Here is a 19,350-nt window from a genome sequence, read left to right on the forward strand (position 1 = left end):
ATGTAACTTTAAGTTAGCGGATGGAAAGGTGAGGCCTAGCTATCAGAAGTACTAGTTCTTGGACTTGTAATCTAGCAATGTGAACAACTTCGTGTTGTCTGTTCTATCAAACTGACCCCAATTCCTTCCTTTATAGTGTCTAATGTTCAGCCTATATAACGTAAAACTTAATGTCATTTTGTCTTTATTCTAAATCCACCAGTCTAGTATTGAAGCAATTCCTGAATATTGCATGTATTTACTGATTTATAATCCCCTAATGTCAAAGAAAAAATAAAGTAGTGCATTTATAGTATTTTAATGGTTGATTGCAAATGCATTATACTTGTTTCAATGCAAAGGTTGTTAAATAATCAAATACACTGTACATATATTAACTATAAAGTCTAAGGGAGCACCACAGTGCAAAGAAGCTTGCAAAGACTTGGTGAATTTGTTCCTGGAGAAAATGCACAGGGTGTTTCTGTAATAAAAGTTATGATTTATGTATTTAAGAGTTATTCAGAACTTTGAAACAAGTGCCTGTGAGAAAATGCTGATTCTGTTTATATGCTATAAGGACAACTTCTCTGCATAAGCTTATTTCATATGGAATTAAAATATACTTGTGCAAGAAAGAGTGTGTCCGATGACCAAATCATTGAAACGTGGCAACAGTAATATACATATTTGACAGCAATTCAAATGTCTTTCTTTAAAAATGGAAAAGTAAACAAACTTTTGTTTCATTTTTTTAAAAATAGGTACATAAATTACACAGCATATCTGACCTCAGTAACAACAAATCACACACTTCAATGAATCTACCAGTAATAATGGTAATCAACAAAAATATAATTCTTCTGCACGGGGAAAATAAGAAAATGCACTGATTACTACAGTCTTTTTCATAATAAAAGTAGTGCAACAATTAAAATTCACGAGTCCCCCCCCCCCCCCCCCCCCCAAAGAATTAAAACCATTGAATGAAATACATGAACTGAACATTTTAAAGGCGAAAAGTTTATTATAGAATGTCTGCATTACTCGTATACAGCATATTTCTTGCACAGATACTTTACAATATACACAAGATAAATAATATGAAATATGACAAAATCAAATTGGTGTTAATATGAGAATGATGTAAAGTACACACAATGTGTTTTCATTGCTTGAAGATATATATCTTTAAAAATAAGTAGAATATAAGACATAAGAGAAAATTGGACATTTAATCCTAAAATATATCTGTTTCTCCAATCACGGATTTAAGATAAAAAACCAATGATTTTGTGAGTGTAGAGCTTTATACAAAAAGAAAATGTTGTCTTTGCAAACTTCATAAAATATTACACATATTACATTACTTCTGGTAGTCATATTAGAAAAAACTTAATCAATAAAACTTCATATTATTCAGCTATAAGTCAAACATGTACATATGATATCAACTTTTTTCCTGGTGGGGGTATGAGAATTGCACCAATTGTCTGCTTATCACTCTCTAGGACATTTTATACACTACCTTCGAAATCAAACACATTTTTCTGAAAGTTTATCCAGATTTGAAAAAGAAAGGAAAAAAAAGCATTCAGATACAAGTCCTTGTATTTTTCTTGTAGTTGATTTTAATTATACAATAAGACATGGTTAAATAATTTGTAACATCCTCCAGCAGACACATTACAGGCACTTGTTAATACTGGGAATATTTGTTTCAATTCTTTGTTGTATTATCAACCTTGATTTACTTGTCAACCTTTTAGCCATTAATGATTAGCAATGATGTTTTAATATTTGCTATGAGATACTTGGCAAGGACATTATTTCAGTTATGATACCGCTTTTACATACACACATGTAACAGCTTTACGATACTGCAATGTTAGTTTTATTTCATAATATGGATTCTTTGAAATAAAAAGAGAAATCAACATCATGATCTGGTTCACGGGCCACTGCATTCCTAGAAGCACACATCGACATTCATTCCACTACAGGCAGCAACATCATATAAAACAACAACACAAGGCTGCTAATGATCACAAGAAAAAGTACACAAGTGAAGAAAAAAAAAAAAAATCACAGAAACGTAGAAATGTCAAATAATGAACACAGCAGATAATGTGAAACCTGATTTCTCAAAATAAAAAAAAATGTATTTGCTATCATACATCAACAGTCATACTGTCTAAAATAAATCTGGCATCTGTCTATCAGAGTCCACTGGATAAAATAACTAGCTAGCTTTCTAGAAATTATTAATTTACATGTGTACAAAAGCTGAGCATTTGACCTCTTCATTATGTACATATACCTATATCATAATATAACTTATGATTTTTTCCATTCTCCTGTTATACATACTCATACTTCATGTGTATCATATAGAATTTGGCAAACTCATTCCAGTTAAGGACTTGTCTTAATATGCAATTAAAAAACACCCCATCCTCCCCATTCCCATTGAACAGTATCTAGATATTAAAAAAAAACCCACCAAAATCAGCTGATTATCTTTCAATTTCACCGACTAAATGACAATCTGATGTTCTTCTGATTAAAATGAATATGGTATGCATCGTTTTCTATTGCTAACAATACATGTACATCAATACTATTTTCTTTGACTTATATTTTTCTTCTTCTATCAGCCACACTGTAGATATAAAATTAAGGAGATTGGTAGTTTTGGATATTTTTCGTTCACCTCCCTGTTCTCATATTTACCATTTTATTCTCATAGTAAAAGTTATCAAGTCACCATCTGCACCAAAAGAGGGCAGATAACTGGAGAAGAAAGGCAGGATATTTCCCAGCCTACATTGCACAGATCAGGAAGCCTAGAAGACTGTCTCCTTAACCCATTAGACCTCATCTTGATCGTAGAAATGACACTGGATATACGAGGTTGGAACAAAGCCCTCTGAATTGTCATGTTTGCGGACTCGTGTCCACCCATCTCCTTGGTCTTGTTCAAGGACAAACATTTCTTCTCCCTCAGTCATAGCCACAGAACCTTCATTGCCAGCTGAATATACAAATGTTCAAACAAAATCATTAGTTTAAAAATTGTTTGTCAGTTTAAACAATACCTTCCATAGGAGATAACATTTTTGTTTGGTGACAAAACTTATTTGGTTCTATCAGTGGTTAACATAAAAAGGTCTGTTGAAAAACAAGTTTGTCAATGGGGGTATTTTGAGAGAGAAATAATTTGTAGTAAAACAAGTTACAGAAGAAATTATACATGTACCTTCATATGGATACAATGCTCTGCAGGTTCCTATGACTGGAAAACCTTCATCGTCAAAGTCTCCCTCGGTCTGATCAAATTCTGGATGGTCCCCATCTTCATCATCTATAGCTCTATAATAACCAATCAAATAAGTCAATTAGCTATTGCTCCATATCAACCAATAGGAATCCAACATTTAAAGATCTACAACAACCAATCAAAATTGAAGAATTGTTTCTGCAAAAATACCTGCATTGCTAATAAATACATGTAACTTAAAAGCACTCAAAAAATATTATGAAACAATCTCTGTCAACATGATCAAAAATCAAAATTACAGAACTCTTCTAATGATAAAAGATGAATTTATAGATGATTTGAAAATACAATGTAGCAATGAATGAACTTCTGAGAGGGAATTAGCTCAAAGAATGCACATCATGAGACGAAATGGATGCAGTCAATGCAGTGACAGAAGCATGTGGAAAAATGAGCATGGATGATGGGGAAAATAATGAAACTCTCAAAAGCATAATGCCATAGATATTAGTTCAGGAGGTGGTAATTTATCAAGGTGGATCAACAGGTCGGGATGCAGAGGCAAGAACACAACAGTTTATGGATTCACTAATTCAATCTTTCCTATGCATTTATGACCTACTGTTAGTAAAGGTAATTAAATGAAAATTCATATCTGTACAAATTTCATATATTAATTTTTTTAAATACCAAAAAAAAAAAAAAAAAGAATATTCTTCATTTTTATTTTATCATTTTGCTCAAAATAGGTACCTTATCATTTTATAAGTAAATTAAAAAATCCCCTAAATGCATTGTAAGAGTAAAAGAAAAGAATTGCTGCTACAGCAAGAACAATCATATAGAGAGAAAATTAAAGGTTAATGACTTCTTATCTGGTTTTTCCCTTAATTCTACTGCTCTGTAACACAATATCATTAAATATCTGTAAGTTCCTGGCTACAGGAGATACAGTGTTCTACAAAAATTATCTACTGGTAAATAGTATTTACAAAGAAGCACTTGAGTAAAATGAAGAAATAAGTATTGTTTGTCAAATAAGGAGTATTTATCATTAAAAGGCATACACATTAGATCAGAAAACCTTTAAATAACAAAAAATCTTTTGAAGATAATTTCTTTTTAAGACAATCATTAAAAATATTTTAATTAACTGCAGTTTAGCCTCAGTTTAAACTTCACATGCAGAAATAACGGTCAATCTCCCACTCACCGTTCCTCCTCAAACTCCTCATCACTAACAAAAACAAGAAACCCACATCACAACCATACAAATATGTGTTAGTGTGTATATTGGGGGACCATTGCTCATAGATCTACCACTATAAAGTATGTACTAGTGCACTGAGGGAACAGTCTTGATGCAAACTATCACTATTCTGCTATTTCACAGTGGTACCTAAATGTGCTAATATTTTTGAAAGTTTTTCACATTACAGTAGCCATTCACAAAGCCCTATTTGTATACAAGTCATAAAAAGTATTCAAATTTCATGTATGTAAGTTATATTTTCGTATGCATATCAAAACTATAATTTTTATGCCTTTCAACTCTCTTGAAAATTAGTATATAATTGTATATATATACCTTTAAAAAACACCAACAAAAACAATATGAAGTTTTGTTAATATAATGAATAAAAACTGTTTCATGACTTCTTTGAGTATTTGTTAATGTAATCAGAAATGAGTCCCATGACCTGTGCATACTCCAGTCAAAGAAGTAAACTATTATGAGCACTACCTTGTGCAAACCATCTTAGTCTTTAGCTAGCACTTCTAAAATCAAATAATGTGGCAGATACCAAGGCCTTCACACTGATCAAGGTTAGTGATGAATTTACACTCCCAAACTATTTTCACTTCAATCAAGATACATCATTTTGGGGAAAAGATTTTCTAATGCACAAGACTCAACCAAATACTGTAAATTCCTAAAGACACGCGAGGAATTTATCATCAAGTAGTTTCACGAGAAACACGCGAGGAATTTATCATCACGTAGTTTCACGAGAAACACGCGAGGAATTTATCATCACATAGTTTCACAAGAAACATCACTTGTGAAATTACTCGCTTTTATTGCTAAAATACATAAAAGACTCTTGATCAACAGAGCACTCGTGAATTTATATTCTCGCGATTTGACGTGTACGAGTCATTTCATGATATTAAGTACTCGCGTAAAATAAGGAATGTACAGTAATGTTGGTTTATAATTTTTCTTTCAATCTGCTCTTGTTTCACTTTCAGTTCTTATTTTTTAATCAAAACTTTGCCAAATGTGCCATAAATGTCTGTTGTGGAATGTTGCTGGTTATGAAAGCAGATGTATTTTCTGTGTATCCATATTTATGTGTAATAGATTATATATCAATGTTTAGCGGTAGGAATCTGCACACAATAAAATGAAATCCTGAGTACTGGAAGACAAACCTGGGGGGTTCTGGCCACTCCTCACTGAAATAATCACACTCACTAACAATCCACTTCAGGATATATATACATCATGTTCTATCATTCAAATTCGTTTGTTTCATGGATTGAAATAATAAAATTAATGTCAGTAATTCTTACAGACAAGACTTCTTAATGCATTGAGAGTTTAAGTGTCTCAAACAAAAAGTAAAAAAACATGCAACTTCAACAAGGATGATTTGGATGTTCACAGACAGGAACATTCTTAAATTTGAACAATTTACAAGCAATACAATGCATCTACCATTTTAGCCCAAACTTTATCTCAAAATAATTACCCGTGACTCTTAAAAACTAAGTGCCTTGTATCATAATTCTCCCTCATCTTTCAAAATTTAATAAGGTTATTTGATAATTATGATTGATCATTAAACTAACCAATTAATCTTTAGGTTGGGATAACTGGGGAAGTGTCCATGCTAAGTACAAAGTCGTCAAGCCATGTTTCATTAACTGTTTCTCACGGGGAAAGTTTCATGTGGTACTGATTAAGTTATGAGTGACTGACGGGTTGTATAAACAATTAGAACTTTGAGGTATAAAAGTAAATCTTAAAGAATTCTATATAACAGAATTAAAAGTTTACTTGGAGATATCGAAAGTTAAAAAAAACAAGAGCAGATTTGCTTATTTATATAGGAAAAAAATTTGGAACCAGGAGATTACTTTGAGAGATGGTATATGTTACAGCTATCAAGAGTCACCTGTACAAACATTACTGAAACACAAAATATTCTAAAAAAATGTTCTTAATAACTGGCTTCCCTCTAAAACACCCCTGCTTTCAATGCCTAGGAAGTCTTGCTATAGTAGTACTACAGTTGGGTATCTTACGTGTAGACTTCCGGCTCATTATGCATAGTCTGGGGAGGTCCAGATGTCTGACTTATCTCCATGTTTGTACTGCTTTGGGATATTGAGTCATCTGATAAACTGTTTCTTCTATGCCCAGCTGGAGAAGGTTTGACATCCATATTGGTAAGGTATCCCTAAAAAAAAAAAAACAACTTATGTGATCAGAAACAATGCTTATGAATTCTAATACATGGAACTTGAGGTAGCTCCACTCTCTTGTGACTTATCAATATCAATGGTTCAAAGTAAAAAAAAAAATTAATTTCCACTCAATATAGTTTAATTTAGTATCAATAACCAAAGAAAATGTATATATTGCCATCTTTTTTAAGATGTCAGACATAAAAAACAGAAGTATATGTCAACATCAGACAAGAGGCCCAAGGGCCTAGAATCGCTCTTCTGATAAATTGTACAACCCCACCATTTCTATTCTTAGCCTCTTAGTATTCTAAATCTTTAGTTAAATCCTAAGAATTCAAAAGAAGTAGGTCAATGTGACCTACTTTTTGGTTTACACAATTTGAGAACCCAAGAAATATCAACTGACAAAGTTTGATGATTTTAAGCCAATTAGTATCTGAATATTGAAATATAGCTGTCAAATTCCAATCGTAGGTCATGGTGACCTACTTTTTGGTCGACACACTCCGTAGACTCAAGATGCATCAACTGTCAAAGTTTGATGATTGTAGGTCAATTAGTGACTGAAATATATAAATATAACTGTCAAATGCCAAAAGTAGGTCACAGTGACCTACTTTTTGGTCGATACACTCCGAAGACTCAAGATGCATCAACTGACAAAGTTTGATGATTGTAGGTCAAATAGTGTCTGAAATATAGTAATTTAGCTGTCAAATACCAAAAGTAGGTCACGGGGACCTACTTTTTGGTCGACACAAACCGAAGACTGAAGACGCATCAACTGACAAAGTTTGATGATCCTAGGTTTTACAGTGCCCAAAATATGCATCTAAAATTGAAAATGTGAAATTTGAATATCTGCAAAATTCAAAAAGTAGGTCACTGTGACCTACTTTTTTTATAAATATGTTTTAAGGCCTCAAGATGCATCAACTTACAAGATTTGATAATTCTAAACCTCTCGGTATTTGAAATAACAACTTAAAATATATCTATAAATGATAAGCCATAAAATTCAGAAAGTAGGTCACGGTGACCTATTTTTCAGTTGACGCATTTCAAGGTCCCATGATCCACCAACTGACAAGTTTTGATGATCATAGGCTTCAAAGTGTCCAAGATATGCATCAAAATTAATTTTAAAATAAATACCTGCAAAATTCAAAAAGTAGGTCACCGTGACCTACTTTTGAGACAACTTGATACAAGGTCCTAAGATGCATCAACTGTCAAAATTTGATGATCCTAGTCCTTATAATGACTAAAATATCAAAGATTTAAGGAAATATAAATTTAGGTCAACTTTGAAGTGACCTTGAGACCACGCCCTTTGCCCCAGGGTAATGCCTTGAACAATTTTTAATCTACAACATATCCTCATCCTTATGTGTAAGTTTGGTGATAATCTGCCCAGTGGTTCTTGAGAAAAAGATTTTTTAGCAACCACTACTTTTGTTTGTATTTTCCTGATTATCTCCCCTTGTTAAAGGGTCACATCCCTCAATTTAGTATGTATGAAAGCCCTTGGGCCAATGATACCCTGTAACAAATTTGAAAAAAATTGGCCAAGGGGTTCTTGAGTTATAGCCCTTTTTCTAAAAAGTTTATGCACACCGCACAAATGGCCATAGCATTAGCTCTTTGAGCCTTCGGCTCAGAAGAGCTAAAAATACACATTTTCGTAAAACAGAATAAAGAAAATTAATAAAAAAAAAACTTGACAAATTTATCATGTTGAAATAACTGCTAATTGATAAATATTTATAAATTAATTGTGGATATCAGGGAAATTGTTGTATAATGGACATAAGAAGAGGAAATACAAGCATAGGAGTTATTGAAAATGACAGTATTTTTTATAATAAATACAACTGATTATCTATTGAAAATATAAACTTTTTCAGTATCAATAGTCTACCAGATTTCTTATTTTATCCAGTGAATGAAATTCTTCTAAAAGATATACATGTATTTCTATATCATGTGCAAAGTTTGATTTATAAATATGTACATGCGTCCAATAAAATACTGGTTGTTTGTTTTACGTCCTGTCAAGAATTTTTCACTCATATTGAGACTTCACCAGCTGTAGGTGAAGTACCACAAATTTAGACCAATACTTAGTGCTTAGGGCTGTAGCAGTAAGGGTTCTTCAATTTGCCAACACCTGTCACAACATGGATCCCCGTTTTTAAGGTCATATCCAAAAGAACTGATTCTAACTTCTAAATGCTGAGCATTTGGCGAAGAAGCAATCACTACCTATGTTAACGTCTTAGGTTTGATGCGGTCATGGCATTTTCCTATTCTACGGTCCAGTTTGCTTGACCTTTTGACCCAAAACTCGACAAAGGTCTTCCTCATCCAATGGCAAATCCATGTGTGAACTTTGGAGATTTCATGTGAAAAGGGAAATTACTTACGACCCTTTCACTGTTTTTCTATATTACTGTCCCGTTTCCTTGACCTTTTGAACCAAAAATCTATTGGGATCACTGACATTAAATGATTAGTCAATGACTCCAAGCTAAAAGGAAATTCAGACAGAAAGATTTAAAACCCGATTCCAGAATACCCCCCCCCCCTCCCCTTTAAATAATAAATAAAATAGTTACTAACTTGGTACTTCCTCATTTCAGCTTGTAGACTGTCAATCTTTTGAGCATTTTCCTCGATCTTCTTCTCTAGTGCGTTTGGATCCCCAAGAGCTGGATTATTCACATAGACATCTTTCATCTTTAACATTCCCTCTCTACAAAATACATTCACATCTGGTAATGAACTGTATTTTAGACCCTTTACACTTACAGACCATTTACCAGTCTATGAGAGGAGATGCTCACTTTCTGAATGTTAGATATAATAAACAATCAAGGGTAGATTAACTACAGCATTCACAACCAATGCCCAACTATTACAAGTTATGTTTAGTCTGACAGCAAGTATGGCGAGATGGACTCGACCCATCAACATAATAATGGCATTATTCTGCTTGACTAACCTATCAATTACTTCATATAATATGCTTAATGGATCACTTAATACTGAGAGAAAACATAAACTGCAGATAATGAAATGCACCTTTCCGCTGTTTCTCTGGCAATCTCTTTCTTGAATTCATCTATTTTTCTGTTGAGAGCTTTTCTCTGTTGATTTGGTGGCAGATCACTGAAATCCTCTTTTGATTCTTCTCCCTAAGAAAACATGCAGAAAACTTACAAACTGACCACAACAGGAATATGTACCGTAAAATTGTCAGTAAATCGCAAGTGTATCCATTATTGTTCATTCTACAAATCAACCACTGAGTAGAGAAAAAAAACTTGTGCTTTTCATCACAAAAGCCACACATGCTCAAATACATAATACAGCTGAGCAGCATTGCAACTGACTATTCCATATTTAGATTTTTCTACAGACTTTGTTTACGCCATAAATACAGCACACCCACCCTATACCAGACTCTGGGGTCTATTTCCTGCAATTGTAATAATCAAAATATTACTTTGGTAACATTTTAATGCACTTGATCAAATTATGAAATAACGTTTGTCAAATATTACGGAGTGCTTTCTGATAATACAGAATCTTTTGGAGGAATTGGTATCAACCATTATTCACCATCATTCATTTTTTATAATTTTTTTTTTTACTTCTGACATGTACTTTCTTAAGGTAATTTAATTACTGGTATATAAGTATTAACTACAGTATTATGTTGACATAATGAGTAAATATTTTTTTTTAATACTTTCATAGAATTTTTTGTTGTTGGTATTTTGTGCCAATTTCCATACATATAAAGAATAAATATGTAAAATTTAGATTTGTAAAAATACATGTTTATGGCAACTTTAATACACTCTTTATAATTAATTTGATGTGCATGCTCAAAATGTACAGATCATTATCTTATATGGAGTAATTCGATGAATATCAGAATGCCAGTATCTTATGAGCGGGGCATTATTTTTCTATATCAATCATTACGTTTGATGCTTAAAAATACAATTGATTAATATGATAAATAATCAAATAATAAACAAGTCTGTCTTCTCAACCCTAATACCATGGTAAAAATTAAACCCTGTTTTTCATGCTGCATAACTGATCCCAATATATGTTCCACCCAGACTGTGATTTACAAGAACCAATAGAAACCCTCCCACATACACAATCTTTGTACATGAAACAAGACAGCAATACAACAGGGGAGCCTGGTTTTCTTTGAATAAATTCACCATGCAGTGAAACACATTTTGAAGGTGAATAAGGGGGATGGGGAATGTGCCAGTACACCTACCTCTTGGAGTTCTTTTATGGTCCAATTAACACTTAGAGCATGGTAAAAAGTGCAAAATCATACAAAATAGACTATGGCTAGTTGGCAACTGTTTGTAAAATTTGAAATGTTTGCATAGCTTTTTAGCACATTCAGTAAACAAAATAATTGCACTGAGCACTGCACTGCCGTTGACTTTTGCGACACAAACTTAATTCCTGCATCATGGAAGTGTGCAGTTGCACATTTGTTTTAAACCAAACACAAAGGAAAACAACTACAAAGCAAAACTGTAACTGAAATGTACAATGATGGTCAAAACAACTGTCTAATATACAGTAATATTTACAGACTTCATGCAGTTACTGACATTTTACTACTAAATAGAAACATGCATCAACTGGGCAATGGGAGGGGCCAAAGGTCACATGACCATGCCCATACATACCAGCAGTCCAATGATCTGTGTTGAAATGCAGGAGAAAGCAGAGATTGAGAACTGTAAGGTGCTTGACTTATTGATAAGATGATGAATGAAAATGAAGTAATCTAACTGAACTTTTGCACCAGATTATCTTTATTCATTCCGAATACTGGAACATGCCAGCTTACAAAATCTTTATCTGGTTCAAAGTGCAGCTGATATACAAGTGTCCATAAATGTGGAGGATGATATTAGTATCATTTGGATAACAGGAATTCAAAGAAGGCATGAATTATCTACGAATTTGTCTATAATTTCCCAAACACCTTCCTTCTCAAAGCCAAAAATAAATGACCAAAATTAAAACTTAAACAGGGAGAGATTTATTCCTACAGTGTAAGAAGATTACACTTACTGGACATGACAAACATTTCATTTTCTAAAAATGGAAACAACAATGAAGATACATATTATGCAAGATGACACAACAATATCTTAAATGATTACAATTACATGTAGTTACTTTTCATGCAATGCATTCTATTTAAACAAAGTACAGATCTCATGCTGTTCTCGAATTCCCGATACAATGTTAGTATAATTGCTTTTATATGAAAATAAACACTGCACTATCTATAAAATTTCAACGTCTCATTCAATTTATTTTTTTTCTTCAGATTGAAATAAGATAAGAACAGATCAATAAAAGAAAACACAAAATAATGAAAGGAAAACTGTTCTGATTTTTCATGAGCTTCAATTTTTAGAAAGGCATGGGTTACATGCAGTGAGGGGAGGACAATCCAGAACTTGATCTTTTCACAGGATTCACTCAAATGGAAATATTAAAGTAACAAGAGGGGTATCAGTTTTGTGTTAATGAACTATGGTTACTATAGGGTGAACAGACTTTAGGTTATTGTCATGGTGATTTTGAAGAGATTTCCCGAACCCAGCACTGTCTGACTTACTTTGTTAATTGTGGCCTGAAACAAAATAAAGACATTCTACATTTCTACATGTTTTACAAAACAGAAAACTAAGGCACTAAACCTTGCCAAACTACCGCAGGATTGTCTATCCTTTCCAATACTGCATGATAAATGGTTCACGATGTATTATGCATTCTAGATAAGATTTCTTGACTACACTGACTACAAAGTTTAATGTCAGAAGGAGGAGACAGAAGACATCAGATGAGTGCCTGGATTCTGACACCAGATTGTACATTTGTCACAACACACTCTTCTTTATTTATCACAGCAAAGCTATCCAAGGATTCTCTAAAATTCACTATGAAAATCTTGATCCCTATTTCATTTCAATGGAATCTTTTCAAATTTCTTATTTTATTGATTATTTTCATGATTTTGTTTTAGGGAATGGGAAATATTTGAAAAATAGCCCATGCCTGTTCAAAAATGTTGAAATATCACTTAAAAACAAAAACAAAAACTTACAAAATCAGGAGTACCAATGCTAAAATTTCTAAAAACTTTGCTACATAATTTGAAATTGACAACAGCTTAAAATATAACACTTGTCCACAGAAAGCAATAAGATGTGCTAAAACAAACGCACTCTTACCCGAATTCTTCCTGACTAAGTATTGAAGAAATAAATGTTAACATAAAACTTCCATTATTTTGAAGTTTATTTTATACTAAATTTGCACTTTCCTTTCCTAAAAAACAACATTTTCAATTTGTGTCTTAAAAAATGTTATAATAATAGATGTACTTCAATCTGAAATGAGATCTGACAGTTTAAATATCCCATTTTCCCATAAAATCAAACATATTCCATAGAAAAGAATTTCATTTATTCTACTTTATCATCTCTTCACTAGTTCATTTATTCCATCATGTCATCTCTGCTTATCACTTAGAATTCATATTAAAGAAGCATACATTCAAAATATGAGATAAAAAAAATTAAACCCAGCTAAATTCTAAACTCCCTAAACTTAAATCCCCAGTTTAGGGTAGGTTGTAAGTGGAAATTGCAACAGAAAGCAGGTGAGTATGATGAGTGCATCAGGGTCACACTGTTGATGCATATCTTGGATTGACAGAAATTTAAAGGATCGACTATAATCTATATGTATATGTATATATAAATATATTGTTAATTTCAAGAACTAATTGTACATTTCATTTGCATAGCATACAATTAGTATCAGAAAACTCTTTTAAGTCAAGTGATTACATGACCTGACCATTTTAAACATCACACTAACTCTGATCAGTCTGCTTCAAATAAATACCTTGGATGAGGTGAAAATCCCAAATAACCCTCCTCCCCCTTTTTTATCTTTTTTATTTCGTTTCTTGTCCGAGACTGTGCCTTTTCGGCTGTCCAGGGAAGATTTAGGTGTACCATTGGCGTTAGATGTATCAATGACAGAGGCGTTGCTCAGATCCTCAAAAGGAATGTCATTTGGTATAGGGAAGCCAGACTTGTATTTGTCAATAACTGCTCTGGAATCCTATAAATGAATAAATACAGTACTTCATATTCATCCTAGTTCCTCTATAATTTTCTTTAAAGCAAATATACAATGAATTTATCCTCTTAGTATTAGAAATATTAAACCCCAGTCCTAAATAAAACCCTAACAAACACAAAGTGATAAATTCCCTGGACTGAGATTGAAACAAGACACCCTTTGGTCACAATGCTGTTAAACTGCCTTGACCTTACAGAAAAAAGAATTTCATACTTTAGACCCCTATTTTTGCCCAACATAGCTCCAAGGACTGAATAAACAGAATCCACACTGCAAGAACATGTTTGTATAGTCATTTGATTAACTGTAAAAGGTATGATAGAGGCCACTGGAGTCCGACAGAATAACATTTTTTATTTCTCTAACATGAACAGTGAAGGTTATAAAAAGGTATCATAGAGGCCACTGGAGTCCGACAGAATAACTTTTTTTATTTCTCTAACATGAACAGTGAAGGTAAAATGTAGTTAATCAATATCCAACTATCATTTGTTCATTTGTCCGGCTTCACGATGCATCATAAGTTATATTGGTATACATATGCATCATATTATCCTCGTATGTGATGTTTTACACAAAGTACAGAAGAAAATCTTTAAAAGAAATTTCTTATCTAAATTTGGATTCCTATTTTGTGACTCGAGCGATCTATAAAAGGCAAAATATCAAATAGAACCAGAACATTATCAAAAGGTACCTCCTCAGCACTGATTCCGTCGGAAGCCTTGACCATTCCATCTATACATGTGTTGATGATGGGTATCACACTACGCTCTATGTCTGCTACCTGCTTTACCATTGACTTAATTTTGTTGATTCTATTCTCTTCCATACCTTGCATTTGCTGAAAAAATATTTCCAATGGTTCATCAAATTCTATTATAGGAGCCTCTATTTGCTTTCTTTCCAATTTTCAAGAAATTATGTAACAAATCATATCTGAAATAAATTTGACCATTAGGTTTCTGCTATTATTTAAAGTTGTATGGTCTGAAGTTCGACAATTCCCCCCCCCCCCCCCCCCTGTAAAACTGCTGTTGAATCATTGCCCGCATACATTTATGAGGCTGTAGTACATGTTACACATTACTTCATCTGTTTTAGTCAAAATTAATCAATTTTAAATCGGTGTTTACAAACAACCGTCACTCGACCATTTCAAATAAAAGTCAAATGTCCAGTTCAGACTTTCAGATCATCGATGGTCTTATCTGTGTAAAGCTGTGTATTTTGTTACAACAGTACCTTGCCATAAATTTAAGAGAAATAAAAATACCATACACTTTTTAGTAATTCGTTGTTTTACACTCTTTCAGTCTTAAAGTTAGACAGTTGCGTCCAAGTTATATACTTCATGTTGGGATTCCCCCCGACACGCATGGGGCTATTAATAGATGCCTAACAGACAACATATAATTTATGTATACCCACTATATTTACTTTCTAAATGATCTTCTAAGAGTTTTAAAATAAAGAATGAAGAATTTGGTACCGTAAGCTTTACAATACCCTATTTGTTAATACTATTTTATCTAAAGCTTAGGACCCCATCAGTGGGCTTGCCCCCTACTTCTGGTGTAAGGGCAGTAACTGCGAAAATGACGGCCATTGGAATGACATGGCATACCTGGAAGACAGCTGGCATTTGTTGTGTGTAGTGGTCTCTCTGGTGCTGGTTTGTCTGTTGTAACTGGGCAGCATACTCATTTTTACATTCATCACACTGGTTGTTCTTAATCATCATTTGATTTCTTGTCTACAAAACAAAAAATATCCTCCTCAAATCTAATACAGGTATTGGAACTGAAAGCTTGTTACTATAAGCAAAAATAAGAGCCATACAAATGATGTTTTTCAATGCCATTCAAAAATGGTTATTTAATAATTCATTAAAGGAAGGAAAGTAATTTTTACTTAAATATTTTATATGATAAAAAGTAAGTTGGGGCAGTTTATGCTAAATACACAGTGAAGAGGTTTATGAAACAGTGTGAACCATCCAAACTCATTTTATATCATCTAAAATGAATAGAAATTACTTTATTCCCCATAATCTAATTTAGTAAAATGCATTTAATGTAATTTGATTAATAATTCTACAGAAATCATTAATATTATATAAAATGGAGTAATACTGCTGTAGCAACCAAATAGAAACAAAGGAGCCAAACATATTGTGATATCATTCAAATTGCTTTTTACAAGAAAAATCAAATCATTTTCATTTACGAAATAATTCATTATCAACTTATTCATATATTTTTTCGTGAACAAATGATAAAGCTACATTACAAAATTGAATCAAAGAACTCTGTATGATATTGGCCTTCCTGGTCCACCATAAAACGAAAATTCAAAGCCTTAAAGAAAGACTTAATCCATGTCCAATACACTTTCATGTCAGCTGTCTCTGATATTTACAGGGTGTTTTTTGCATTAAAAATGACAAATGTTCTCAATATTTATCAAATTAAGTTAAATAGCTAATAATTGCAAACATTTTTTTAAAGGAAACACAGAGAGCAGCTTTGGACAAACATAAGTTTTGTATCACATGTGTTCTTGAAAGATAAATCTATGGAATAAATACAAAGTTAGTTCAAAACTGAACGCAGTGTTACTTGAAGAAAAACTGCATCAAAATAGCCAATTTATGTCAAAATACTGAAAATGGCAACAAAATGTTACCTTTATGATGTCCGAATTTCAGTTGTACATCATTTGATCAATCAGAATAACTGAGTTACATTTTTGAAACAAAAGCACAAATGTTGATTTTAATAGTGAAATAGAAAACTGATCATACATAGTCTACTGCACATTTCTTTTTACTGAAGTTTGCAGAGGATCATTGAAGACTTTTCTGGTGCAATAGGTAAATTGCAGTGATGTGAATTTCAATTTGCTTCTGCAAATCACAGGAGGATTGAGGAATATATATGCAAATAATGGTGTTTGTAAAACACTATGCCCCCAATGACTACAAAGAAATACTGAAACGTCTTAAAGTTACAAGGTCTAAAACAGTGGAACCAAAAGAAAGGTCTTGTCACAAGGAATACACATAAAGTATGAGAACCCTGTCACTCACCATTCTGAAGTTGTGAGCAAGGTTAACATTTAAAAATTTTGGTCAAACTTCAACATATCAAATAAAGGTCTTGTGATAAGCAATCTGTATACCATATATCTGCCCCCCCCCCCCCCCCCCTTATTACTATATCTATTTTTCGCTATTTTCGTGATCATTTTTGTAGTGCAAAAAATAAAACACGCAAAAATGATCTCAGTCTGTGTTATAAAAACCTTATGAGTATAAGTTCTCCATCACTTAATCATGTGCACATTGTAATTACTTGTAGACCATATTGTCAGAGGACTATCAAGAGGTTGAGATAATCACATGTAATCTTATAATTCATCATATACACCAATTATCACCCATCATTTTTTGGATGTTTGAAAAAAAATCTGTGTTTTAAACTGATTTTATGTACCAAGTAAAGCAGTCTACCAATAAATGAGCCTACCTACTGGTATTTAAATTAAACTACTAGTATTGTAATTATTATCATATAAAACAGAAAAACTGTTGATGTTTTGTTCTTTTTAAAGGTTGAAAACAGTAAACATGAATAAATGCTCGGTCACTTTCAATTATCTAGTACTTTTTTTCATTACATTCAGGCACATTTGTTTCCTTCCAAATGCAGTTCCAAAAGTTATGAGCAAAGTTAGAGTTTCAAACAGACAGACAGGACAAAAACAATATGCCCCCAAAACCTTCGATACAGGGGCATAAATATATAGTGATGGAGAATTTCCTAAATAGGCCATACCCAGTTTTTTTTCTGTGGAAACAGAGTACAGAAATCATGATCAAATTAAACATTTCCACGTAAAGATTGACCACTGTACAGAGGAAAATCTTCACCATTCTATTTTTGCTCATTTTTTGCCCTGAACCTAAATGGATGAAACTAAAACCCTTGACTTCTCTTATCAAACTTAAAATGAAATTGCTTTTCAATGCATTTCGGTGAAAATATTCCCTGTATACATAAAATTCACATACAATAATGAAATCATTTATTTCATGGGATCCTATTCTCTAACGAACCTTTTCCACTTCTGCTCGTGATAAATTGATGTCTGCATCAGCTTTTCTGTAATCATCTGTAGCCTTTTCTGCCATTTTAAAAGCCCTTTCATATTTGCTTCGACTCTGTGAAATTCAACAAATCTCTCCTCAATTTAGGACATATCTTTTCCATCAAAACTTTCATAAAAACTGATCATCTTAGAATTTTAAAGCATTCAACAATATTATGTAACTTTCTAGTAATTCTTAGATCACATAAGTATATGAATCGAGCAAAAAGACCATAGTCCTTAATTGTCACTTGATACAAAGGAAGAATACAAGTGTTGCTTATTCCTGGTGATGCAAGTGGATTTTCTGCCAAGAACTGAATTTTCTTGCATGGCAGTGATTGTTAAAATAAACATGTATCACTAACAATTTAAATTTTGCACTAATTTACCTAGTCTACAAAAGAGTGATCATTTTCAAATTCTACTCAAGACCTCAAATAATGCTATATTTAATGACCTTTCTAAAGCTTTCATTTTTTGCACTCTGCGGTCCTGCCCTACCCATGTTGGGGACTATTTTTCTTATTTGTATGCAACAGCACATATTCTCTAAAAATATTTTTTGCAATCAGATTCCTACAGCCTAGTGCTAAGGACTAAACCCTGATCCAAGAATCAATATCTAAATTTGGTGGATGCCTGCACAGTTTTTCTATTGGATGTTTAGGATCTATATTGCCTCATCCTGAAGTCTAACCCCTTGTTTTAGAAATCATAAAGTCTTAAAACAACTAAATACACAGTCTATATTTATAATTTCCTGGCAAACAGATGATCTTAAAGAATGCACAAATTTACAGGGTTTAGCAAGCCCTACCCTCAAATGGACAGCAATAATGAAATTCAAAATTTTTAATCCAAGAAGAAAACAGACAAGCCAGAAAGAGCCCAGCAATGGTGACTGATGGATGGACAGTCATGGCAGATAAAAGTCTTTCCCAAGGAAACTTTAAGTTATTGAATGTTACAGTAAGTGCTGAGGAAATTTAAAAGGGGTCTTCCTCTGTTTAATCAGAGTATTACAGATAAAATTTATGGAAATCTTTTTGTGTAATCTCAAGTTATTTTATGCCATAGAAAGTGATATCTATCAATATTAAAAAATTCCTAGTCCCATGATTTAGGTGAATTAAAACAAGTCAGAAAATAGGTAAAATTTTTGCATGACAGTATTTCATGGGGAATACGAAGATTTTTAAAAACACTGAATGAAAATCATACCAGTGTTTAAGGGGTGAATA

At 32.7% G+C, this 19,350-nt stretch overlaps 1 protein-coding gene across 15 annotated transcripts in view; it reads right to left on the reverse strand.

The window, feature by feature from the left end:
* Nucleotides 1-282: 282 nt before the first annotated feature.
* Nucleotides 283-19,350, reverse strand: part of LOC125678622 (formin-binding protein 1-like) — a 37,184-nt gene continuing 18,116 nt past the window's right edge. The window contains exons 6-19 of one of the 15 annotated variants that reach the window (XM_048917198.2): nt 18,075-18,179; nt 15,582-15,710; nt 14,652-14,798; nt 13,712-13,933; nt 12,417-12,431; nt 11,470-11,484; nt 9,821-9,933; nt 9,359-9,491; nt 6,572-6,726; nt 5,696-5,719; nt 4,473-4,496; nt 4,128-4,160; nt 3,239-3,351; nt 283-3,013 (exon numbers count right to left, since the gene is read on the reverse strand). In XM_048917198.2, coding sequence (XP_048773155.1) covers nt 2,850-3,013; nt 3,239-3,351; nt 4,128-4,160; nt 4,473-4,496; nt 5,696-5,719; nt 6,572-6,726; nt 9,359-9,491; nt 9,821-9,933; nt 11,470-11,484; nt 12,417-12,431; nt 13,712-13,933; nt 14,652-14,798; nt 15,582-15,710; nt 18,075-18,179 — 1,392 coding nt within the window. In that variant the 3' untranslated portion in view covers nt 283-2,849. Of the gene's footprint in view, nt 3,014-3,238; nt 3,352-4,127; nt 4,161-4,472; nt 4,497-5,695; nt 5,720-6,571; nt 6,727-9,358; nt 9,492-9,820; nt 9,934-11,469; nt 11,485-12,416; nt 12,432-13,032; nt 13,048-13,711; nt 13,934-14,651; nt 14,799-15,581; nt 15,711-18,074; nt 18,180-19,350 lie in introns of all 15 variants that reach the window. The other 14 variants (XM_048917199.2, XM_048917202.2, XM_048917200.2 and 11 more) reach the window with 14 other exon arrangements.

Source organism: Ostrea edulis, chromosome 2, assembly GCF_947568905.1.
Source record: "Ostrea edulis chromosome 2, xbOstEdul1.1, whole genome shotgun sequence".
NCBI classification, from domain to species: domain Eukaryota; kingdom Metazoa; phylum Mollusca; class Bivalvia; order Ostreida; family Ostreidae; genus Ostrea; species Ostrea edulis.